This window comes from Lagopus muta, chromosome 1 (assembly GCF_023343835.1).
Source record: "Lagopus muta isolate bLagMut1 chromosome 1, bLagMut1 primary, whole genome shotgun sequence".
Taxonomy (NCBI): domain Eukaryota; kingdom Metazoa; phylum Chordata; class Aves; order Galliformes; family Phasianidae; genus Lagopus; species Lagopus muta.
The window spans coordinates 10,222,067-10,248,305 of record NC_064433.1 but is presented as its reverse complement, the minus strand read 5'-3'; the positions used below and the strand labels follow the sequence as shown (position 1 = coordinate 10,248,305).

Genomic DNA, 26,239 nt, shown 5'->3' with positions numbered 1-26,239 from the left:
CATTGCGACTCCATGGATTTATTGCTGAATCTCAAGCAAGGGAGCTTGAATTTAAGAATGCATGTAAATCAAATGCAATTCTTTACCAATTGCTAGATGGCATACCATGATAAAAAAAAAAAAATCTTCTTTCCACTGAATGTAATATAGAAGTAGTAGAACATAAAAAATGGAGTAATGAAAAAAAGATAAAATATTATATCTATGTTCACCTGTTAAAACTGCTTTGTTTTGTTTTGCTTACAAATTCATGTTTGCATTCATATTGGCTGTACACTTGTATAGAATATAGCAGAAAACCAGCTCGGATGAGAACTGCTGTAATTTATCAGAATAAAAATATTATTTTTATTATAAAAAATAATATATTAAAAAAAAGTTGACTCAGTATTTGTACCATCTAGATAAACCTGTGTGATTAAGTGAATCTGAAATGATACACACAACAATGTTGCATTCAAGGGGACAAGCTTTTACAAAACCCTTCACTTGGTCCTGCTGCCATTCATATGTGACTTTCAAACACACAACAGTATTGGTGCTAATTAGTTAAAATTTGTCACAAATAGATATAGATTTCAGAGAAAATCAGTAGTACAGTTCCTGCCCCTAAGACCTGGCAGGTAGGTTAGCAATGTCATGATACAAGCAACATCAATTGTAAGAGATTTGCACTGAACAACATGCTCCATTTTTTATTTGGATGAACGATAAAGAAAGCAGGAGAAAATAAGATTCAACCATAAAATCCTCTTTTTCCTGCATGCTGACATGCACTACTTGTTAATCTCAACAGTTTGCAAGAAGACTGAGGTGCTGGTCCTTATACAGAGTCACAATTCTGAGCTGCAAATGTTTAAAGGAATCCAGCAAATCCCACAGGTGAGATGACTTGCCCTGACTTAACTATTCTAGAAAATGTAACATAATAGATACTAACCAAAATAAATGAAAAGGACATTTAACTACACAAAAAATCAGAGAACAGAGATGAGTTACCTGTAATCAGTGCCATTCACAGCCGTCCATGTGTATGTTCGATTTCCTTTATCAATGTATCTCTGTAAAAAAATATTAATGAAAAAATAATATATTAATTCCAAAGCTTCAAGAAACAGCTTTTGCATTGCAACATTACATTCAATGATAAAAGGTACATATGTCTATGCCCTTTCACTGTAATAAAACAAAAGTGTGAAAATGACCAAGGTAATGAAAAAGAGGTGTCTTTTTTGACTTTTATGATTCAAAGCCATTTCATTACTTGGTTGCTTCTTTTCAGTACAGCATGATAGGGTAGATCACTTAGTCATTTGGGAAAAATAAAAAAAAATTAAAAATATGCACATATTAGTAGTGGCTGATGTCCTGGTGTATTTTATATGTAAGGTAAAAGGCTGGGTAAACAGACACCCTTATAATCCTATTTATTGTTAATAATTTGACTGTACTATTACTTCAGCTCAAGAACAACTAAATACTTGAATACAACTCTAAATCATGCATAGTGCCATGGTTTGTAGATGTACATTGGCAATAGAAAAACAGTTCCCAAGGTGTGAAGGCAGGAAGAGAAGAACAGGGCTCGCATGAAGTGCTTCTACTACCAGTTCTTTGAGCATGCTTAAAGGCAAATTGAGAGCTCCCTCCAAAGACAACATTGCATATTAGATGTCCTCATATGTTTGCTCCTATTTACCCTTGCCTATTTTATTACTGAGCCATCTGATTCTATCTCACCCTAGATGGTCACTGCCAAAGAACCTACACATTATTTCAGTTCTTGTGATCCTTCAGTTTGCACTACTGCCTACCCCAGCAGCCCAAATGTGGCAATGCTTTTGTTTCTATGGCATCTTCTCTGTTAGTTGGAAAGCCCCTGAGGCCCTGGAAGACTCCAGCACACCCCACCCACGCTTGCTATGAGTCCAGTTTCTATGTTGTACTTATGAGGTCATCTCCCAGGACACTGCTGGGGCCAGCTGCAATACAGAAGGGAAGCAATGCAAACTTAAACCAAAAAGCAAAAAAAAAAAAGGACATCAATTTCAAGCCTCAAGACTGCAACTGTCAGTACAGAGCAGCAGACCACATCAGCCATTTTTATAAGAAAATATATGAAGCTATCAAATACTAAGTGATGAGCAGCTCATGCATGGCCCACGGTCTAAAGCAGCTTTATTCTGGCTCTAGCAGCCTAGAGCTGGGAGAATGCAATAGTTTGAAGCAGTGACCATTGCCAGCCAGCTCTGGCTGCTCCCTTCTCTCTAAGGGGTCCAAGCAGAGGAAAAAGTCTTGGTCCACGATGCAAGGTAAGTAGAGGGTAATTATTTTCATTTGGTTCTTGAAATAATTGAGAACAAAAAGCTTGAGATATTCTATTCAAATACAGTTTGTGGTCTGGGCTGTGCATGACTGACACATTTTCAGGCACCCAGGAACATCATGCTGCTCCTGATGCTGTAGCTGATGCCAGCATTTGCCCATGTGAATTTGCCCCTCCCTTGCTCTTCTGGTAAACTGCTGTAGGAGTGACTGCTCTGGTGTTTTCACAATGCACCACAAAGTCTTAGAAATGCAGGCATGGCCTGAGATCTCTTTGCCATGAATGCAACTTCTTGTTGCATTCATATGCATATGATGTTAACATAATTTTTTGACTGTTAATTTCTCACTTTTCTGACCATTCACACAGAATCCCTTTTTTTACCCATAGACTTGGAAAGCTTCCCCTTAACCAAGCGAACAGCAAAGATCTATAAATGTCTGACATATCATTGTAAGGCACCCCATTCAGGAGCAGTTTATGACAGGCTGAGGGAGTTGGGCTTGCTCAGCCTGGAGAAGAGAAGGCTGCGGGCTCATTGCAGCCTATCAATACCTGAAGGGAACCTACGCCCAGGAGGGGAGTAAACTCTTCAAAAGGGCTGACAACAGCAGGACTAGGGGAAATGGTTTTAAGTTGAAGGAGGGAAGATTTAGGTTGGATGTTAGGGGGAAGTTCTTTACTAGGAGAGTGGTTAGGCCCTGGAACGGGCTGCCCAGGGAGGTTGTGGATGCCCCGTCCTTGGACGTGTTTAAGGCCAGGTTGGACGGGGTCCTGGGCAACCTGATCTGAATGTGTATGTTTGGTGGCCCTGCTAGGCAGGGGGGTTGGAACTACATGATCTTTGAGGTCCCTTCCAACCCAGGTGATTCTGTGATTCTGTGATCCCCAACACAGATTCCATGTGAACTTCAGGCTCCTCTTCAACAGTGGGTCGTGAAGAACAGGCTCCCTTCAGAGTAAGGGGACAAACCAGAGGCAAAGATGGGTTCACGAAACCAGAGAGGTAGCAGAACTGACATCAGATGGGGCTTATCCCCACTGTACCATGAAAGCCCTGTAGTGTGCCTGAGTGTGCCCCACAGTTACCATTTATTACCATCCTCCAATAGTGAAACTTCTATACACAATGGCATTCCTCTATAGATTGTAAAGCCTTACTAAAGGGATGGAGTCCTTCTTGCATGAAAGCACAGAGAGAGGCCTAGCTGAAGGCATAGGGACTGTTAGTCCAGGCCTCTGCTTTAGAAAAAAGGAAGAGTTGAAAAGCAGCACAAAGCTGGTACACAAAAGTAATGTGGGCATGTTGATCATGGGACTCTAAGTATAAGGACTGAATATTACGGGCGTGCTTTGCAGCTGGGCAATTTAAATATATCAAGTTTGAGTTAAGTCAGCTTGTCTCAAAAACAGAAGTAGGAAAGCATCACTGCCATTTACATGGCTACTCAATCATCATTACCACCACTTCTCAGATAAAACCATCTACATTCACATTTGTCTGCCCCATTGAAGTGGAGTTCTCAACTCAAGAAGAGTCTATGAAGTTCTGCACTTTCTAAATAGAGTATCAGAAAGAAGATCAGGCACAGCACAGAGTCAAATTACCTAAACTCTGCAGTATAATACACAGAAGGGTTGTGTACTATCTGTCTGATGTTTTCTTCATATTCTTGTGATAATTCGTTACATCAGCTATCTTCAAGATGTTTTACACTCTTTGCAACAGCCTCAAGTTTTAGTTTTAGAACTGTAACTGTGGGGCACACTCAGGCCATATTTGCTCTTCTGGCAAACCGATCATTATTTCTTCTCATCCAAGTTCTAAACAATAAAGGTATACATGTGAGGATCCACATCATATTTCAGTATTTCCTATTGCTACAAAATATATCTATCTTATTAGAGAAACTCAGAATGATCTGTCAGGAGTGAAGATTTTGGACATGAAATTAAAAAGAATTCAACAAGCACAAGATCAGAAAGCAAAATACACAGGACAGCTTTAAAATGAGTTTGCTTATCCCAAATAGGCCTCATTTGTGTCATATAAATGTTAATTTCTTTCTCACTACTTTATCTATTAAACTAAAATATAAACCATGAATCTGCTTCTCAAACATGTCTCTAAACAAATTAAGTACTTGGTTTTGAGTTTTACACACAGGAGCAGGCTGGGTCTACTTGGTGAACAGAGTACAAGAGCTCATCAACAACTGCCTGATTAATGATGTATCAAAGAAATCAACAATCAAAACAATTCTCTTTCATAAATACATTATTTCTTTTAATCTAATACAGTGAAACAAAAACCTTGGGGGAAAAAGAAAAATGTAATATCAGCTAACATAAAAAAGTAAAATTCTTTTCACCATTTCACTGTATTTTGATGTTTTTGTTTGCTTCTGTAAATGTGTTTCTGAAATGCTTCTGTCTGTGTTTCTGTCTTACCTCATCCTGGGACTTGACCAGAGTTTCAAATGTTTTTTCTCCACTTTCTCCGTCTATCATTTTTTTTCGAATCTATTGGCAATAAAAAATAAATTAAAAAACTAAAAACTAGGTATTGCATATAACATGATTAATTTTTCAGTGATTGCAAGTATTTTATAGATACACAGAAAATACTAATGCATTTGGAGTCACAACTGTTAATTCTTTTTAAAGTTTTCTATATTCAGGTTTTTCTAATTAGAAGTTGCTTAACCAGAATTTGTACTGAATTAGTAGACTTATGAAATAATAGTTGTATACTTTGCTTATGAAGACAATCTCATAAAAACATTTGATGTTTTGTAATAGGGAGAGTATGAATTCTGTATGAATATCTTCCCTAAAACTACAACTTAATAAAGAAGACTGAGTAAATATTATTTAAATAGTAATGATAGTAAATTCCAAAAATGAGAGGAATATTACATATTGTCTTTGCTTAAGAATAATACTGGAGTGAATTTGCAGTAATATTTCATTGTAATTTAATTACTTTATAAAGTCATAATCTTGAGAAATTTTAAATCGATTCTCTTTTGGCAAAATAGATTCCTGTTCAAAATCTATAACATGTATTTCTTCTCAGGTATTATACAGTAAAATACAAGCAGCAGCAGGTACTAAGAAACCAGTGAATCTCACCTCAACTTTAATATCATTTTCCAGTTCAGCATCTAGAAAATCCAGTGTTACTGGCTCCTGGGATTTAGGATTCTGAAGCAGAAGACATTAAATAATCAAATAATAAAGACTGAATACTGTAATGTTACAGAGTGGTCCCTAGAAATCATTCTAATCCCTTCATTTTGAAATAAGCTACTTAACTGGGCTTACTTACCATTAATTTTTATCTCTTTTAGCATGAAGAATTATGTCTTTGTCATTTATTTTATTTCATTGAATAGAGAGACTAAGAGAGCAAGAGAAAATCAGATTATCCCTTACAACTAGTGGTTTTCCACTGTCTGTCAAGCAGGGGGTTCCTGTTAGGAAGTTGCTTCCCCTACTGCTGGTTTGCCACAGTAATGTGAGACAAGAAGTGTCTGGGGAAGCCTAGAGATGAATATTCCATTAGGCATCCTGACTCTGTGAAGGGAAAGCTGGGAGACCTTTCTACCTGACCAGTAACATGGGACAATTGCACTACTTTGCAATTCTGCCAAAAGCAAGAGTGCAGACTCGCTGTTTTGAGGTGGGAATAGACCATTTCAAGACTCAAAGGGGCAGCCATTGTAACAAAGGATTTACTATAACAAAATACGAATAACTTTTATTGTGAGCATTAGAGAATTTCCCTGAGCACCTGGCAGCTTTGAATGCATTTCTGTTGACTGCACTCTTCATTTAAGAGATAGAAACCTACAGCAGAGAAATTCTGTGACCTGGCACCTTTAAGACCCATGGAGGCTGTGATGCTCACTACCCACTGTGATGCTGATCAGCACAGAAAAGTTAGTGGTGTGCATCTGCCATATTGTTCTGGTGCTGGGTCCAGTCCTGCTGAACTAGCTTCAGCAACCCAGCAGGATCTGCTCTCTTCCCCATTGCAGTTCCCATTTAAATGAACAGAGCTGTCTTCCACATAAACTCTCAGGAATCTGACTATTGTTTTTATTTTATTTTATTTTATTTTATTTTATTTTATTTTATTTTATTTTATTTTATTTTATTTTATTTTATTTTATTTTTCTTAAAGGAATTTTAGCTAAGTCCTTTAGATTTTGTATTGCAGCCAAATATAATTAACTAATCTTAGATATGGTATAAAAATCCTCAATTATCATCACTCAGTTAATACATCCACTTAATGAAGGATCTTTAGAAGTAGCTTAGAATTTTTTTTTATTATTTATTATTTTATTATTTATTATTATTTAACCATTTAAATCTGATAGTTTAAAGGAGGAAAAGAGTTTTACTGTATTCCTTCTGATTGATAATACATGTATTTTTGTAGCAGGATGTTTTGTATATGGAAAGACCTCAAGACTTTTTTTCTTTTTTCCCACATTGGCACAGTTTTGTATGTAATGAGTACTGGTTCTCTTGTAGATAATTGCGACATAGAAGATGTCATTACAACATAAAACATGTCTTTGGCTGATAGGAGTATTTCAGGACATCTGTAGCTTTTCAGGGGATTTCAGTGATCCAGTTATAATAAGTTAAGGGACATGCTGAAATCCCTTCTTTCAAAATGATGTTTACCTTCCTTTTATTCTAGCAGAATAAAATGACAGAACGAGGCAATATACTCTGGTAAAGATGCACAACAAATGTTCATGCAACTTCTATGAAAGCTTGTTTCATCACAGTTTATATATGTATTCCCAGTTCATACTGCAAGAAAGTTGTTCTGAATAGCTGATAAGAAAGGCCTTTACATAATAATCTGAAGCTTAAAACTAGTCTTTATATTCAAGACTGCAATACAGAATAGTTTTAGAAGATTGCTCTTTCATGTTATTAAGGTACAAATGTACATATTTCTGAGTATATGGAATTATTCTTCTCTATACTTTCTTAGCAAGTAAGACTTGCTGTCTGCTAATGAAAAAGTAAAGATATTTATTCATATACAGGACAGATTTCAGACAAAGATTCTGGCTATTATTTGCCTACCGATAACTTCTCTATGCTCTATGCTAATTCAATACATTCAAAGTAGCTTTTTTCTAACGCATTTTGGTTTTTTTTTTCCAACATTGTGCATTCTCAAAATAAATAGCAAAAGAGCTAAAATGTAAAAATAAATAAAAAATGCATTTTCTTACATGCAATGGATAATGAATAGCATGGCCAAACCCAAACAGCATGCATGAAGGCATTGCCATGGCAGAAGTGGCATTTATGAAGTTCACATTCCATTTCAGCACACAAAGGAACAGAGAAGAAAATAAATGGTAAAAAAAGAAAAAAAGCCATCACATCAAATCAAGGTCAATATTCATTTCAAATGATAACCTGGGCTAGCCATAGTTAAGGAGTCCCAAAGACAAATAGTAAACTAACAGTCTGACAAAACTCAGGTAGACATTCACAAGTTTTGTTCATTTAAAAGACATGTTATTCACCACATATTCTTTATAAGGTGCTTATTAGTGATATTTAATAAAAACAAAGCATGTATAGAGATACAATACGAGATGTGCTAGAGGCACAAAGAAATGTCTTAGAGATTATGATAGAAAATTCCGAGACCAGTATATTAACGGGAAGATGTTGTTTCCCCGCTATGCCTTTTTTTTTTCCCCTCCTCCCCCCTCAAAATATGTGTATTTACCAGTGTTTGGGCTCCATAATTTTTTCTTCCTAGGTTGCCATTTTGCATGGTTTATTCTAAGCCATGAAGAAACAAACTTATTGATCAGTTTGCTCTTCTCTTTATCCAGTCATGCACACAAGATGACTAGAATAAGCACAGCACCACTACATTCACCAGCACAACTTAATAAAACAAAACAGAAGTAAATCACTAGCAATGAAGCATGCACATGAAGAAAATGCAATCCATTTTAAGCTCAAAAAATGAAGGCAAAGTTCTATTACTTCAATGACAAATCAAGAAGGAAACAAAGAAAGAAAGAACTGGTGCAGCAACATAAAAATATATATATTAAAATGTGTGTTTTGAGGATGTCAGTATTCTTATAAATTCTATTGAAGGAATTCTATTTCTTGGTGTGAGGAATCTAGTTCATGTTTGTACTTGGGATCCTAATGAAGATTTGGGCTGTTAGGCTTTTAAACAAATAATGGTGAGAAGGCAGAAAAATCTTGGACCCCAGAGGGAGTCACAAGAACAGCTTCCAGTGTGGGTGGATGCCCAGTGCTTTTCCAGAGCATCCCTGAGCAGCCGGTACAGCCAGGATAAGCCAGCCACAGCCAGATCACACCATGACCCACTGAGGAGCCAGCTGTGCTCTGAATATTGAGATGTTTTATGTTCTGATGCTGATTTCTCCAGCGCCTAAACAAAAAATCTAGTCTGGAGGCGGTCTTCTAGACAATGTATAAACACAGCCACTTGAGACTCAGTGAAATCACCAAATTGAACTAGATCAGGATTTTACACCATGATTTTAATAGTGCTGCTATGCGAGCCACCGGATTTGCATCATATATTTCCATATATGTAAAAAGTTAACATGGTCTACTGCATCTAATTTTGTTATCTTGCCAGTAACATCGTTAATCTAATCCTTTAATTCTTTTTATTGAGTTTTCATTAGGTGTCTTCTGCTCAGGGATTGCATTATATAAATTTTACTGAATTTCCTTTTCCCCTCTTCAAGTTGATGGTAGTTAATCCTCTGAATTTGGGTTTTCTAGTCAAAGAAATCTAAAGTAAATAGCAAGTAAAACATATGTCCTAGTCTGACTTCACTGGAAAAAGCAAAAGCTAAACGGCTCAAATTCTTATATGTTATATACTGTACGATTAACTTTGGCAATAAAATCATGAAAATGACCCTCTTGACTTAGGGTTTATGCAAGCATAGCCAGCACAAGTAGTCTCTCTCTCTCTCTCTCTCTCTCTCTCTCTCTCTTTCCTTTATTTTTTTTTCTTTTCAGTCTTCACATTTATTTCAAAATCTGAGGATAATTTTTGCAGCACGGCTCTAATTATCACCTATTAGTAAAACACCATAATTTAATGCAACACCCTTCACTACAGCCAATAACATGTTTTTTATTATTTAAACAAGGAAGGATGCAGGCTTCATGCTTTGGAAGCTGTTTGTCAAAGTAAACAGTTCTCTAGTTAGATTTTTCCTAGTAAGCAGGACAGAAGCTTTCTAATGTATTTCCAGGCCTATGCATTCTAGCGCACTAATCACCTCCATCCAAAGTTACCTGTACATGGGGTCTCCTTTTTCTCAAATTAACTTTTGGTATGCCCACACCAATTTGCTGAAGTAACAAAAAAGCAGTAATTTACTTTTTTACACTATTAATAAACAGACCACTTGTAGAAGTGAAATCTTTCCTACACATCTATATTCTACAGTGCACATGTACTGGAGCCAGGGACTAACCCTCATTCTGCTCAGGAGTTCTGAACTCAATGTCAGAATTGCACATAAGTTTTGTCTAGAGAAACAAAAAACAGACAAATTTTAAACAGTGTGAATTAAGTTAACAAAGCTTTCCCTCCCCCCATACTCTGCCAGAACTAAACTGTGGAGAAGTTTCACCTTTTGCACTTCTTGTTTACAGTTCTATCTGCTCTTAAATCTACCTTCCTCTTACATTTCTTTCAAAAATGTAAACCATATGACCAAATACTGGACCATAATGAAAGCATGTGCGATTTTATAATTATCATTAGTTGGATTTTTATCACAACCATAATGAGAATGAAGAAAAGAATGCTAATCCTTAGAAATTATATTAAAAAAAAAAAAAAAAAAAAACAGAATTATCTGCTGTTTTTCAAATCTTATCTAATTAGAACTCATCTTGTTAACATATACTTAATTTAAACTAACCACTCAATCCAGTGGCTACATTTATTTGGCGAGACAGGCACCTGCTCTTTCCCAGGACAACGAGAAAACACACACAGAGTACATAGGCAGAAAATATAAAATTATTTGTTTAAAAGTGTAATATAAAATTATAAATACATATGTTTTATTTAGTTTAAAACTGTGTTAAACTGAAAGGTTAAAAAATATTTCCAATGTTATGGTTTGACACAGTTTTCACGCACAAAACAAAACAAAAGGGAAAGTTCCTTAGATTTTTTAACCTGTTTTCAATCTGTCTTTCTAAATTTTTTTGTCAGTTGTAGAAACAGATTTACAAGTTCAGAATTTCTAAAGGTTTTTTTGTGTGCGTGTGTGTATGAGATGCTATTGCAAGAAAATTCCCCAAAATATTGTGTTGAACCAGTTTTGATTTCAGATAAAATTTTCAGAAGGAAAGGCATTCAGAAGAAGGTACTACTGAAAGTTTGATACACCCTCACCTCTTCAAAGGTAAAGACGAAGTTATGTTTTAGCTTACATCTACTGAAAAATTGCTGCCAAAGAGGGTTAAGATGTTGTTAGTTGATACGTTAATGGCTACCAGGATGTTCAACTAAAATTAATGACATGTTAAAGAAAGCTCATGAATTCTAAATATATCTTTCTTCATAGTGTACCTTAGTTTTAAAACGCAGTTCTTGTATCAGTCTGTATAGCATGCACCACCCCAAACAAACTGGGAGTGAAAAAGTCTAGCCTGTGTAACTGTTAATAACAACAACAATAATAATGCATATGCTTAATATTACATTTAGACATTATTCTATCACATAAAACACATCACATAAAATAGCATTTTTTCAATATAGTCTAAATCTATATTATTCTATATTATTTTAACTTAAAAAAAACAAGGCATCTACACAAAGAAACCATGACAATTAGTTTCCTCATAATCGTCTGCAGTCTGTCTAGGTTTAGCTGGAACTGAGTTTTTCATTCTCTAACAAAAGTTCTTTACTCTTACACAGTACAATGATTGCACATGAGGTGAACACAGCCTGTATTTATTAATTCCTCACAAGATGATGCCTAAAAGAAGAATGCTACATTGCTTCATTTTATGTTCCTTCTATTAACAAAATTCTAGTTTTATTTGGAAAAGGTAAACTACCTGCCATTATCTAAATTTCTATTAATCTCTAGGAAAGAGAATGATGCAATTATTTGTCACAGAATAATTCACTGAGCATAATCATCAAATCAAAACTTCTAGTTTTTTACCACATCATGAAAATCAAATGTGTATATATAGTAATAGAAGTGCTTGTAAATTTTTAAAACCTAAACAAAGTCTGTCTTTTTCTTGTTCTTCTTTTTCAAGGGTATTCTTGAAATAAATCAATAGGGAAACTCCATCAACAGCTAAGATCAAGTTACTCCTTCTCCAAAAGCATGTTGTTGGTGTTTTCCTACACACTTGGCAAAAGACTTCAAACACATTCTTTACTTCAGAAAGTTAATTCACATATTCATAATTCAAATTCCCATGGCTCGAGAATTAAACGAATCACTAAAGTATGTAAATGAATTCTTCATTTATTCTCTGCCATTTGTAGTTAAATATTGTGAAGTACTGAACAAAGGGTCTGCTATCGTTTCTGTAGCTACAGTAGGACATTCTAGTGAACAAACAAAAGAGGACAGTTGCCTTTCTTGCCTCAGGTTGTACTCACAACTTGCATTTATCTTGTCCAGAGATTGTTCAAACTGTCTAAATAAGAAATTTTAATATTGGCACCTGAACTATGCAGATATATTCTTTGATGTTCAGTACTTACAATGATTCATCATTAATTCTAGATTTTTTATTAGTACACTCTCCATACATTTCTATCAACCCACAGTGGTTTCATTTATTTGTTTTTGTTAATTCAGCTCTAACCATTTTTCTCTTGTAGAATGATGTATTTTTGCATTGTGAACAACTTGAGGACAAAACTGCTCAAAGTTTCTTTCTCACAGAGTTAAGGCATTTTGAAATATTCCATTAAACAGAAGATTTGTTGACATGAAGCAATCCTTCATTAAAACAGAGACTGAAGTTTTGATTTCTGAAAAATGTTCAGCCATTCACCTTGAAGTATCTCATCAAAGCCAAGGAGGCAACTTCCACAAGGCAATACATGTAATTTATCAGTTCATACAGGATCAAGACTACTATTATTGGCTATGAATCTAGAGTGAAATTTTGGTTTTAAAGTTTACTGAACTCTCAAGAAAATTACATCCTAATGATTTAGACAGATTTTATGTCTGAAAGACCTTTCATAAGTTGAATTAAAATCTAACATTCTGGAAAAGAGTAAATGGTCTGATCCACCCCAACTCTGCAGCTCAGGTTTCATCTCTGGTAAATAGAAAGTAAGCAAAGAAACAAATATGAAAATACAAGTAAAAATAGTGTGTGATTGTCCCTGATTTCTGTGGTTTTGTAAGTATTAAAGTTTAAACTTCTGAAATAAGAAAACATCAAATAATAAACATATGCTAGTAAACTCCCTTGAGTTTGCTTCAATGGCATCTTGTAACACAGTACAACTTCTTTGTAATATTACACCTATCTCTGGTTGTTTTTTTGTTTGTTCTTTTTTTTTTCTTTGTTAATACATATACTGAAATACTTATATTTATAGATGTCTGTGTAAAATATACGTCTTTCTTATTTCACTTATAACAAAATTCAACAAAAATCAATGCTCATCTTCTTGCTACCTAAGTGGATTTGGATGATGCCATACATAAACCGTGGATTTTCCTGACACCCCACAATGGAGAATTCGTTATTATTTTTCTCTGATAATTTAGGCAGTTCTTATTTATTCATATTACTTTGCACAATGTCCCGGTATTACAGTGAACAAAATTAGAGAGTTTCTCATACCTTTGGTTGAAGATTTGGATGAAGTAGCACGTACCCATTAGGATCAATTGCAAAGTAGTATCCATTTGGACAAAGCTGAAAGAAAGAAATGAAGTTTAGCATAGTAAATCCCTAAGTAATAACGAAAGATTAACCAGTAGCTTTCCAGAAATAGTTACACTGAGGAAAATATATTGCTTCAGGCATCATGAAGTATGTGAGATATTAATCCAGGGAAAAATTAAAAGAAAAGTTTACTCTTTTAGAATCATAAACACAGGAGAATAATTTGTGCTGATGTGGAGTTCACAAGGCCCAATCCTTCACTGAAAGAAGTATACTGAGTATGCTCACTACACAGCTGACCTTCCCTATAAGGACCTATTGCTGAATTCTGTTCAACTTGTCCTCCATTATGAACCGTGCTATTCCTTTTCTACTTTTTCAGGCAATCTGTCCAAAGACTGTACTGTGGCATGGGATTTTCCCATCCTAGATGGGAGACTCTGTATTTGCCTTTGGTAAAATTCATGATATTCTTTGTTTCCCAAGATGTAGTTTTCCACAGTAATGGGTATTTTCTTAGAAATTCTCTAGCTAGATGTCTAAGTATAGAAATCAATCATATTGAATAGTGTATAGACAGACATATATTTAAAAAAATATTACATATAAATAAATATATAAATATATTAAAAAATATATTAAAAAATGTCCTCTAAAAATGGTAAGTATTATTAGCTATAGTTAATTATATACCCTGGACTCTGGTAGGAATCAAACACTGAGCAGCGATGCCTAAGGCTACAGAATAATAAATACTTGGAATATATCCCCTAGTGAAAAAGTTAGCTTTTACAGATGCATTCTGATGGACAATTCACATAGAAGCCTGGGTTTGCCTGGTCAGAAAATCTACAACAATGGAAAAGAGTATATGAAAAGAAGCCTGCTGGTGTTTTGACTCACTTCCAGTCGTTGCTACATGACTGATGAAAGAGCACACAAAGAAATCGTACATAAATCATATATAAAGAAAAACTAGCAACACAACCAACTCACCGTAAATCGAGGTGTCAGCTTTTTTATGTCTTCCAGAGAGACATCAACCCCCATTACTCCAAGAATCAACTGGTTCTGGCAAAATTCCAAAATGTTAGGTCATGTTTGACATATTTACAATACAGGATAACTGAGAGTCAGTGAATTTAAATTTTGCCTTCATCTCTTGTTTGACAAAAGTACTTGAAAAGTTGCCTATTTATTACTGGGTCTATTTTAAATATTTTTAATAATAACTAACGTGATTAAAGATAATATACATAATTTAGTCCAGAGTATGGAAATTGTTTCAGAAGACGATAACGCATGCTTTCCTGGATGAACAAACTATAAATGCAAGAACAAAACAAGCAAAATATATTGCTTGTCAAACTATTATGAGTTACTACTATCCATATAGACCTGTAAATACACCCTCAGGTTGGGCAGCTGACCATTAAACTTATTAGACTGTAACAGCACTAGAAAACGTAATACTTAGATCTTAACTTGTACCCACAGTGCTATTTTTTATAATCATTACAACTAATTCATTTAAAGTCTGCATCATTGCCTTTTACCCTGAATTGTCAGAGCTTCACAGATTTGTTATATTTATCTGGCTTTCCTTCCTGGCAAGGCCTAAAAAATGTCACTTTCTACTTCCCATCTCCTGAGCACTTTGCTCATTCACACTGCCACCAGGTCATAGAGATAAAACAAGGAATGTCATACCCTGAAACTCAGAACAACAAAATGAGTGACCTGAACTTTCTTGTTCACAAGATGTTAACAGGGAACTAGAGCCAATCTATTTATTTCTGACATATAAGACAATTAAATTGTAGAAAGTTCTATCAAAATGCACATTTTTCTAGGAGTTTAGCATTAAATTTAATTGTTTGCTTGCTTGCTTGCTTTAAATAACAGCTTACTATTTTTCCATTTTGTTCTTTTGTTAGATTGAAGACAGGCAGAGTTCCTGTAATCACAAGTCCCAGCTCCTAAGAAATAAACACATACAGAGGGAATAAAAAGACTTTTCAGTTTAATAACAAATATTCACAGGGAAATAGGGATTAGGGGGAAAAAAAAATAAATGCTTACGATAAAGAACCATTGTTACAAATGAACATTGCCACAAATTCTAATTGCTGCTAACACCAAGACTTGAGAAAAAGCCTGTAAGGGGACTAGATATATCTGTGCCCTCCTTCGTGATAAGAAAGTCAACAGATTTCAACCTTTACCTCTGAAAATTATTATTATTATATTAAAATTATTATTATTATTATTATTATTATTATTATTATTATTATTATTATTATTATTATTATATTATATTATAATTAAATATTATTATTATTAAATTATTATTTACCTAATAAATATTATTATTAAAATGCCCTGTTTTTTATAAATGCATATGTATGCACACACACAAATATGCCTATGATTGTATACACACTTACAAACATGCTTACAAACCACACTTATGCAGGAAACTTGAAGGAAAGACTGAATTAACCCAATGAAAACACACAGTGACATGATAGAAGTTTTCAGATGTCACTCTTCATTAAGCAGATCTCTTTCTTTTCCAAGTTACAAATTTAGCTTTGGCTTTACAACAGGATATGTACAGAAAATAAGAACTTTCGTCACAACATCCTTTATATTTCCAGTAAGTACCTCAACAGTAACCCAGAAAACATGGGTAATGAACTTCTGGTCATTGAAATTCCAAAGAAAAACCGGTTCCCCTGTGTGTCATGCTCAGTTCTATGAGGTACTGATAAAAATTTACAATAATGCTGACTGACAGGAAGATGTGGATTTTGACATGACATTAATGACCATGTGACCTTAAATAGATACATCGTTCCAAATGACCATTTAACAGTATTTTCTGTCTAGATAGAGTTACTCAGAAGGAGGTTATCTAGAGCAACAGATTAGATTGCTGCTAATAATACTCTGCTGTTTGCAGTTCCCTGAATATGTTTGTTTTACAAGACTTGTGATATGTTTAGCAGTAAAGAAAGTATTTCATACAACTTTTTGTTTGTTTTCCAATCATATACACTGTCCAATTAAAGAAATCATTGCTTCGAGCAAGCAAGTAATTACAACTATGGTAATTTAAAGATCCATGTTCAAAATTTGTACACATACCCAGTGAAAACTGAAAGGTTTAATTCTCCCCTGAGTGCTTGGGGGAAAACAAAAACAAAAACAAAAACAAAAACAAAAAAGCCCTAACACAAAAACAAGCAAACAACCCCCCCCCCCTCCACACACACAAAAAACCCTTCACAACAGTAATATAACTGATGATCTCTATTGCAGCACAAGTATAAAACTGGAAAACTGTTTTTTTTATTATTATTTTTGCTGTTTTTTGTTTTTGTTAGTTTGTGAACATTGATGACTTCTACCTAAGGATCTGTGTGTAGAATTGCTTTTCTCTGTTAAAGTTGAGAACAGTAATGAAAATACCAGATGCAAGCAAAAACCAGCACGTTGGCACTAGTTCTTCAGAAAGTTGCTCTATTGAAGTGTTCAGATGCTGGAAATGGAAGAATATTATGTTTGGAATAATAAAAAAAATTCGTTAGGACTGTGGAGAATGGAGCCTTATGCTAACTGATATCCTATGCCTTTCTTCCAGACAGACCAAGAATTTTACTCTAATAAATAACAGTCATACCAGAGCATCCAGATAGACATTTGTCCATTGGACCTGTTTGGCTTTTTCTCCAGCTAACACCATTGGCCTTCCCAAAACATCCAGATATTCCTGCCAAAAAGTGTAATAAACTTTTCAGAAAGCAGTTATTAGATTCATGTCCAGAAACAGCATAAGAACACTAATAAAGGTAAGAAAATAAAAGCAACATTAAAAAAAAAAAAAAGAAAAAGAAAAAGATTAGTGAAAAATGTCAACATTCACCACTAACACAAGTATTTTATTTACATATTTATTTTATAATTCTACTACCCAACATCTCAGTCTTCAGACTGCAGTATGCACTGCCAAGACAATTCCTGTACTTCAGTGTCAGTTGCTCTATCATAGTTGGACCATATAGATCTATAACCACTGTTCTCTTTTCATGAATTGAGAATTACAATTATATCTATTCAAAAATTAGATGTTAATGTCACAGTGAAATTACAGGCAGATCACAGATCCTTCAATTCAGAAGAGATAGTGGAGGGTGAGTGGTAATCACTATGTGAGGTCCTACAAGAAGAATCTGTGTAACTCCTATTGAAACTAAACTTTCAGAATTTTAAATGTGAATAGTCCCTGTCTTCCTTTAGTTCTGCACTGCAGATAGAGCTGGTGGTCTAAAAAGTTATAAAATTTCTGGTCTGACTTGAGAATGGTTGCCATCAAACTTCTTTTACTCTTTAAGTTTTCCAATCTGTCTTAAAATATTAGGGATATTTCTTGCCAGACACTATCTGGAAGAGTTTAACAGCATCAAAGGACTCTTACTCAAAGGACTCAAGCCAAAAAATGTTTGTTTTGCTTGGACAAAAGTTATTATGGACAAATAACTGCTATGATATTTATTTTTCTGGACATCTGAATACGTGAACTTTCATACAACAGAAAAAAATATCTGTCCATCTACGATGTCAGTTTGGATTGCATCATGTAATTCCAGGATCCTGTGTCCTTAATTATCTGCACTTATGTCTTCTAAATTGTCCCTGAATTTTGAAGAGGAAAAGCTGTCTGTCCAGGCTGGTTAGACTAACTCAGGAACCTCTCAAATAGTTGGGACTGTATCAGGCCACTGTTTCTGTTCAGTTGTGTTCAGAGATTTTATCAGATTTATGCCCTTATACAGACCCACTGCCTTCTCCGTGCAATGCAAACCTGTCTAGAAAGGTTATATATTTATAAAAAATTTCTGGTTTTAAAGAACTTTGTGAAAATTGCTGCCAAATCTCAGGATCAAAGAGAAACCATGTAAGGCAAGGAGGAAAACTGAGCCCAGAATGAAGCCCTTGTCTGAAAAGTGTTACAGGATGCTGATTATTTCAAACTTTAGTTGGTGCACCTGTGGCCAGCCATTTTTAGAGGGTACTAGCATGACCTGCATGCATGCAAGCTGCTGTGGGCTAGCTGGCTAGGGTAACTGAGATCACATTGTAAATTGGCTTACTGTAACTGTGCAGAAGGAAAAAATAAATGAAAACATTATTCTAACAGAATAATACTGCATATGTACAAGAAAACTACAACTTTTTCTCCATTCTTAATGTACTCTACCTTGGAAAATGGTTTAGAACAGAAATTACCCTACTTTTTGTGTTACAACTGTATCTGCATTTTGCAGATGTCCTTACCTGGGTGTTTATTCTTATGGCTCCAATGGATGGAATTTCATAATAATAGCCTAAAATGGGGAACAGAGATAACACTTTCTTAATATAATACAATTCTAGTTTCTTAATCTTAGGGAATTTAATTTTACTCATAATTTCTAATTAAAACTTTATAGAAAGTACCATGTATGAATGAAACATTTTTTTTGTCAATGCCACATCAGCACATGGACACACATGCCATACAGGCCAACCTAGTTACTCTTCAGCAGCAAGACTGTATGTATTAATTTTGTTAGTTGTTTTTAAAAGTAGGATAATGTACTGAATTTGTACTCTTGTACTCTCAGTTACTCTGAAGGGCCAGCTTACTTAATGGTGGTTTCAAAGCACTGTGATAGAAACAGAATTATATGTTGAATGTATGTATATAAGAAAGCAAAAATAATTATAGTTTGTTGCAGTACTGAAGTTCACAGCATAAAAACATAAGGCAATCTGGAAAGAACAAAAAATTGTATCCAGCATTTCTTCTAAACTGAACATCAGAAATGTCTTCATTCATTATCAATATTATCTCTTATTTGTCTGAATTAAAAATATTGCCCATATTCATCAGTAAGACTGAAAAGAAGGAGAAATAAAGCTCCTGATCCAAGATCCAGTTTCAGACCACAAATCAGAGGGAAGGAGAGCAGAATAAGAGAGGCAAGAGTAATGAGGTTTCTCAGATACTTCATCTTAAGTAATGTGTGATTTGATAACAAATTAAAAGCTTTAAGAAAAATTTAAAGCAAAAATTCTTTTTTTGGATGTGCAAGCAAAGAATTCCATCAATTTTGGAAAGATTAGTATGATCATTTTCCTTTGATAATAAAATGACATAGGTGATAATTCCATAGGTGAGCTGGTCTGAATTTATTTTAACAGAATTTAGTTTAAATGCACATAGTATTCAGAGATATAAAGACATTACTTTAAAAATTTGTTCAAAACTCAAATGCTGATTTTCTGTAATTATCTGACAATGCAATCTACAGAACATCTTGCATAACTTAGAATTCTGAGAGATTTATGAGGTTATGATAGACATGTTCAGGTAAGCTATAAATTCTTCTCTATCATTACTCTTTCTATATTTGCATCTTTTATGTTTAAAAATTTCTCTTCTGCATTGTATCTCTGTTTATCTCGTCTCCTTCCCTAGTTATATGGTGTCTGAGATGCTTTCTTCTCATACTAATTCTAATTGCATCTTTCTACATTTTTCATGCAGAAATTTTAGGAGAATTTTACTTCCTTACATTAATTCTTTTTTTTTAATTTCCATTGAAAAAAATCATAAATTTAGGATGCACTTAGAAACTAAGGAATCACAGAAAGAATTATTACGATATTTTCTTACAGAATGAAAAAAAAAAAGGGGGTGGGAAGAAAATTAATGCAAGTCAGCTGGTCTCTTCTAAGTTTTTGAGAAGAAAAAAAAAAAAAAAGAGATTCAATCAGCCAACCAACAGAACAAAAGATCCTCTTGTCCAAGCTCCTTAATATAAAACAGGTTTCACTAATTTTCTTATCTGTCATCAGTTCCATGTTTCCATAGATAGCTATTACAACAAGAACACTCAAAATTTGCCCATAATATCTTATTATTATTATAATGAATACTGTAATAATACTTTTCTTACAACACTGTATTATATAATAACAAATAAACACAAAACTTATTTATCCATACGTATATACACATTTCATCAACTTTTTTGTAACTGATAAAAAATACAAGAAAGCTTCAAATTAGGCTGAAAAATAATTTTTAAAGAATGTTAAAGATATTTCTCCAGCAAAGAACAGTTTCAAAGACAAAGTACCTTTATTTTCACAGGCCATCCACTGAATAGGTCCTTTGTCATAATTATGTTGACCAACAGAAAATGTGAACACACGTACCTAAGCATATTAAAAAACAAACAAAAAGACATAACATAAAACTTAACTAAATACATTAATTAGCTGCGACTCTCAAGTTAATGATTCTTGGATTTTTTTTTTTAATATATTTGAAGCAAAAAATATTTGAAGCAAATTTATATCAATACAATAGATTCACTGGCATTATGACATTTATGTGTTCTATTTTGTCCCACCAAGTAGAACTCATTAAGAATTTTCTTTCATACACCTTTCATGCTTTAAAGCTCTAATACTGGTTATTCTGTAAAACATTTGAATTCTTTTTTATTTTTTCTAGTGCGCTTATTTTAACACTTCCTTCTTTTTTAAATTAGTTGCCATTATCTTCTACCATACTGATAAACTAAAATTAATAATAATAAATTAATGAAATAAAATAATTAAAACCCAGTATGTAGATTAAAAATCATACAAGATGCAGAAAAAAGCTATATATATATCTATATACTATGCTTCAGTTTCCAATAGAATATTCTGCTCAGAAGCTGAACTTTTCTGAAGAAGGTTGGAAAAATATTTTCCCAGCAGTTTTAATAAGCTGATAACTATTTCTATGTCCCTCTGAAGGATTATCCTACAGCCACACAGTCTTTCCTTTTCAGGCATCTCTTCATGAACCTTTAACTTTATCACTTCACTTTACAAAACACAGATCATAATATGAAAATAAAATATAAATTCCTTTCCATGGGATTGAGTAATAAAGGACTGTTTTCTTTAAATACATTAAATATAAAGCTGCATAGACTCCCTGCAAACTACTTTCTGATTGATGCTAAGTTTTTAGGTTGCATTCATTCAATTTTTCTTCACTTTATTTAGTATGTGCTACATAAACCTTTATTTGTCAAATAAGCAACAGAAATTATGTGACACAGTCAGAGCCAATGCATTAACCAAGAGCTATAGGAATAGTTCCAAATCATCAGTCAACAGGTATCAGTTGGTGAAATTTTATTACTGATGACCCTTATATGGAGGAAGGGCAAACCAAGCCTTCCACTAGACATCATTTAAATTAGGAATATGTTTTGATTTGCTCTATCTGTACAAACCCTTTGTTTCTGCTTATGGTAGAATTAAAACAAATACTTAGGCAAGATTAAAAAAAAAAAAATAAAAAAATCTATTGAAGTTCTAATAAAATTACCATATATAAGGTCATTTCTCAATAACAACTCAAGCCAATTGCAGTTTTAGTTACACAGACAGGCACGTGAATGATTATGTGTCTGATGTTGAATTTTGTTCTCATAGTTTGTATGGACAGGGACAGATGAAAAATACCTTCAATTACCTTGAAAACATCAGTATTGCTAGTATGAACATAACTTTGATATGTCTGCATCTCATTTACCTTTTTTATTATGTGTCACATTGTAAAATCAAGTTTCATTTGCCATCCCTCACTTGTTCCCATTTGTTCTTGACCTTTTTTACAAAGTGCCAGCTATAACCCTTCTAATGGATCTATTTAATTACCATCTATTTTTTACAAGTTAAATATCACGTTGTTTTAAATCTGTATCTCTCAGCTCACAACCCATCTATGACACTTCTGTTTTTTGGGAACTCACAACTGTTCATGGTTTATTGTTCACTAAACAATTAAGATTACATTATTCTTAAAAATTATGGTGAAACAAGGCAAAATCAACTAAAGACCACTAGCTAGATAGTTGAGTGATTTGATGTCTCTTTTGGATTAAAAGCAAGTAATTAAGTATAAAAGAGTCATGTGGGTTTGCTTGTGTGTGTATAAAATACGAGGCAATTAGACTGGATCATCTAGCATTTGATGTCAAATATAAAATTAAAGCACTGTGTTGGACTCAAGTTGCGAAATGGTATGTAATTTAGGGAAAAGAAGCAGCATGTTAAATCTGCAACTAATATATAAAGAATTCAGAATTTAAAATATTGACAACAACCAGAGGACAATATATCTGATTTAGTGTTCCTTGGATAATTAACAGAGATAAAGAACTGCAATGAAAATTTGAGTTTTTAATTGTTACTTGGTTTGGCAAGAAGGTGGAACATTCAAAAGAGTTCTATTTTTCCCATTGCCTCATCTGGAATTGAGTAGAATGACAGACCAGCTGGAAAAATGAGTCAGAAAGTCAAATTAACAAGCCAATTTTAGCAAAAAAACATGCTCTGTGCTAGCGTTTTCTGCGACATGATACAATGTCAGCCAAAGAACTGAGATGAATCTGTGTATACCATTTTCTGAAAGACATCTCTGCAAAGAAGACAGAAGATTTTCAAACTTAAATAAATAAATAAGACAGGTTTAATTACTTTTACTAGGAATATTGTGAATGAGAATAGATATAGATATAAGCATTTCTCCCTTTATTTGTTCCTCCTTTCAAATTTGGTTTCCACCAAGTAAGCGGATTTTTAAGTTGAAGAAAACTGCCAAGTATCTTTGATCCCTAGTTGTTTTTCATCTGAAATAGCCACTGAGACCTGTTAATTCCTTCTCTGTACTTCTCTAAAAGATCTCAGATCTTGTGAACACACTAGGTTCCAGGGCTCTTTCACACAGGTCTTCTTTCCCTAAATCTTTCCCCACAGAAAATCCAGCCTTACAGCGGAGATCCAATTGTTCTCTTCATGTACAAAAATAACATTCAAATTATTAAAAAGTAATGGAAGAATTAGAAGAAGAGAAAAAACCTAAAACCAAAATAAAAGACAAGAGCAGTCTGGTTCTCAATGGGACTACTGAAAATATAGTTTTTCTAGAAAAGTCATACACTCATGATGGAGAAGTCAAGGTGGTCAAATATGGTCTAGAAACTTTTCTTAAGGGTAAGAGTCCTAACTTCCACCACCAAGACTTCAAATCTGATGCTGCATTAGTTCTTTTAGAGTAATAATATGTACTGATTCGCTATTTGAAACAAGTCTTCTATCATTATTATTTATTTTCAGTGTAAATAGTGTAGAGTAAAGCAATACCGTTATTAAAAAAAATGTTTAGAACTATGTGAGGACAATCAGATAATGAATGACAAAAGAAAAGGCTGTCCAGAGAAGCTGTTAAGTCTGCATTCCTCAAGATATTAGATAAAGCCCTCAGTCCAAAGGTCCTTGCATCCTGACTTATCCCACAATCCTTTGAAGGATATGAAAGGAAATAAATGAATAAAAAAATAAAAATCCAGCTCTCAATCTGAGAAATTTCCTAACAGAAACAATGCTACAGAAATAGAGGAAGAAGTACTTTATTAAAAAACTTAATAATCACATAAACTAAATATTTTACTAATTATTTATTTTCCTTTTTTTTTTTTACTTCAAATTTCTCTCTACAAGAAAAAAGTCTAATAAAGATGAATGTGAACAGAAGGATTCTGACTCCTACACCTATGAAGTGATAAAGGCACTCAAGAGAGCTGTGAGGAAAATAGAAATGAAGAGCTATACACAAATAGGCTGGCTTGGTTACAGATCTCAGTTGCCTTCCCCCCCCCCCCCCCTATTTTATTTCTTCATTTTGCCAGTTTGGAGTAACATAAAGTAATAAGTAAAATTAATCTCACCATTTTACCACAATCGTGTAGAAGTGTGAAAGACTTTTTCCACCACTAGATAAACAAACTGAATCAGAAAATGATCTGATCAGATCATGTAACTTCGGTATTCATGACAGTAAGATTTCAGAATATATTAATTTGAGCTTTGTAACTGCAGATAAAAAGTAAAAGTGTTTTTTTGTTTTTAATTACTATTATTAAAAACCAAGAGAAGCTGTAATAAAGAGGAATTAATAATTCAGTAATTTCAGCATCACCTAGGAAATTTTTTTTTCCCATTAATGTGCTTATATAGATTATCAGATATGATGAAAAATTGTTTCAAGTTTATATCTAATAGGTATACTTCTCAAGCAAGAGTAACATACCAAGACTATAATTCTAAATAAAATCGCAAAAATGCTTTTCTATGCCTCATTATGCAGTCTGTCTCCTACATCCCTCGCAAGCATATCTTTTAAACCACTTAATTAATTTGCAACTCTTCTGCTGGAGATCAGGGAAATGTTATGTTGTTTTCTAGCTATCGTTGTGATTATGCTCAGTGTGTTCCTTTCCTTACTGTGTTTACATCTTTGACTTATCCCCATAACTGAATAGAATTTTGAAGACAATTTCAGATTCTGCTATGAAGTAGCTAAGACCAAAAGGCATTTATGACCAATTTTAATGAAAAGCACAACTTCAGAGTTATCATCTGAAAACCCTGCAGGGTAACTAGGTTAGCCATAAGAAATGCCAAATACTGAGTTTCATCTAAATTCTGGCCCATAATCTTTTGTCCTTGACTGCTAGATTCAGAACTTAAAGGGATACAGTCATGATTCATTTGGGTTTTATCAATAAAAGTAAAGCAGCTTTGCTTTGATAGAAAGGAGAGGGAAAAGAGAAGCTGCATGTTCAGGAGTACTGCTGACAGTGATGTGCTAGAGGAAACTTCTAGGGTCCCTTAGTCTACATTTATGCACTAAATAAACTGGGACATAAATCATTTTCTTTCTCAGTCTGTAGGGCAAAGCATGGCTCACATCTCTATGGCTACATTATTTTGCTTTCCTCCCTCCCTATCCCAACCCCCCACATCATTTGATCTCATTATGATTTCTTTTGGGATCAGTTATGGTTCATGCTCATCCCTGAACTGAACTCCTCAAGACACTGTTTGAGAGAGCTGACTGCCACAGGCCAAGAGCCATAGCATTGAGTCTGTTAACAATTAAACATTATGGATAATTCTGGACAGTTCTTCAGACTGCATGCTGACCTTGGTTTATGGGTACGGGCACAGCTGTGCGATTCAGTCATAAGAATAAGGCTTGTTTTCTTGTGAACGACTGAGCAGCATTCATCTTTTTCAAAACACCCATGACAGTGCCTCTAACTTTTCAAATGAGAGCTTAATGCTTCTCGGTTTAACCAGAAGTTGTAACTGCTACTGCTCTGAATACCAGGCCCAACAAAGTTCAGAAGTCGGAGATTTAGGCTTTTGTACGTGATCCTTGGATTGTCTGTGCATTTATTTTGGCCTTAACATAACTAACTGGGGAAAACACAGAGAAAATCTCAGGACCCACAGTTATTGAGTTATAAAGATCTAGAACTCAAAATGCAGAATTCAAATTTCAGTGTCAAGTTAGGGAATAGCATGAAACACCAACAGAAATATATCAAGTTGCATTTTTGACTCTTCTGTCCATATTATGATTTGTTTCTTTCTTTAGGTACTATCCAGAAAAAGGTTCAGAGTTGGAAAAAAAATACAAAAACAGTGTGGGACATGGTAAGAATTTATCTCTCAAATACTTACATGCAAAAGATAATTGCAAGCTCAACATCTTTGAATTAATAGATGTGAAAAATGCTGTAATGCATTTGATAAAACACCTTCTCAAGTATTTCCACAATTGAGCCTCTGGGATCACTTCTATTCAATCCTTAACTCCAAGCTGCAGTGATAACTTGTAAATTCCTAGTCTAATTGTAATCTTTCTAATACAAATCCTTCTTTGAAAAATGAAAGAAAAATTATTGGAAAACCTCTTCTGCTTCGGCTATGACTCTAAATTATACACAGAGAAAAAAGCATTTAATGATCTTGCTATTTTGACAAAACAGA

The 26,239-nt window shown here is 34.0% G+C and overlaps 1 protein-coding gene across 7 annotated transcripts in view; it reads right to left on the bottom strand.

Annotated features, from left to right (window-relative positions):
• The window catches only part of CACNA2D1 (calcium voltage-gated channel auxiliary subunit alpha2delta 1), a 356,904-nt gene that overhangs the window by 35,070 nt on the left and 295,595 nt on the right, over positions 1-26,239 (bottom strand). For 2 of the 7 annotated variants that reach the window (XM_048933422.1, XM_048933423.1), the window contains exons 13-22: positions 20,473-20,551; positions 18,623-18,672; positions 16,968-17,057; positions 15,193-15,261; positions 14,279-14,353; positions 13,238-13,312; positions 9,677-9,733; positions 5,462-5,533; positions 4,778-4,849; positions 1,000-1,061 (exon numbers count right to left, since the gene is read on the bottom strand). In XM_048933422.1, the coding sequence (XP_048789379.1) occupies positions 1,000-1,061; positions 4,778-4,849; positions 5,462-5,533; positions 9,677-9,733; positions 13,238-13,312; positions 14,279-14,353; positions 15,193-15,261; positions 16,968-17,057; positions 18,623-18,672; positions 20,473-20,551 (701 nt within the window). Of the gene's footprint in view, positions 1-999; positions 1,062-4,777; positions 4,850-5,461; positions 5,534-9,676; positions 11,059-13,237; positions 13,313-14,278; positions 14,354-15,192; positions 15,262-16,967; positions 17,058-18,622; positions 18,673-20,472; positions 20,552-26,239 lie in introns of those variants that run through there. The other 5 variants (XM_048933424.1, XM_048933425.1, XM_048933426.1 and 2 more) reach the window with 4 other exon arrangements.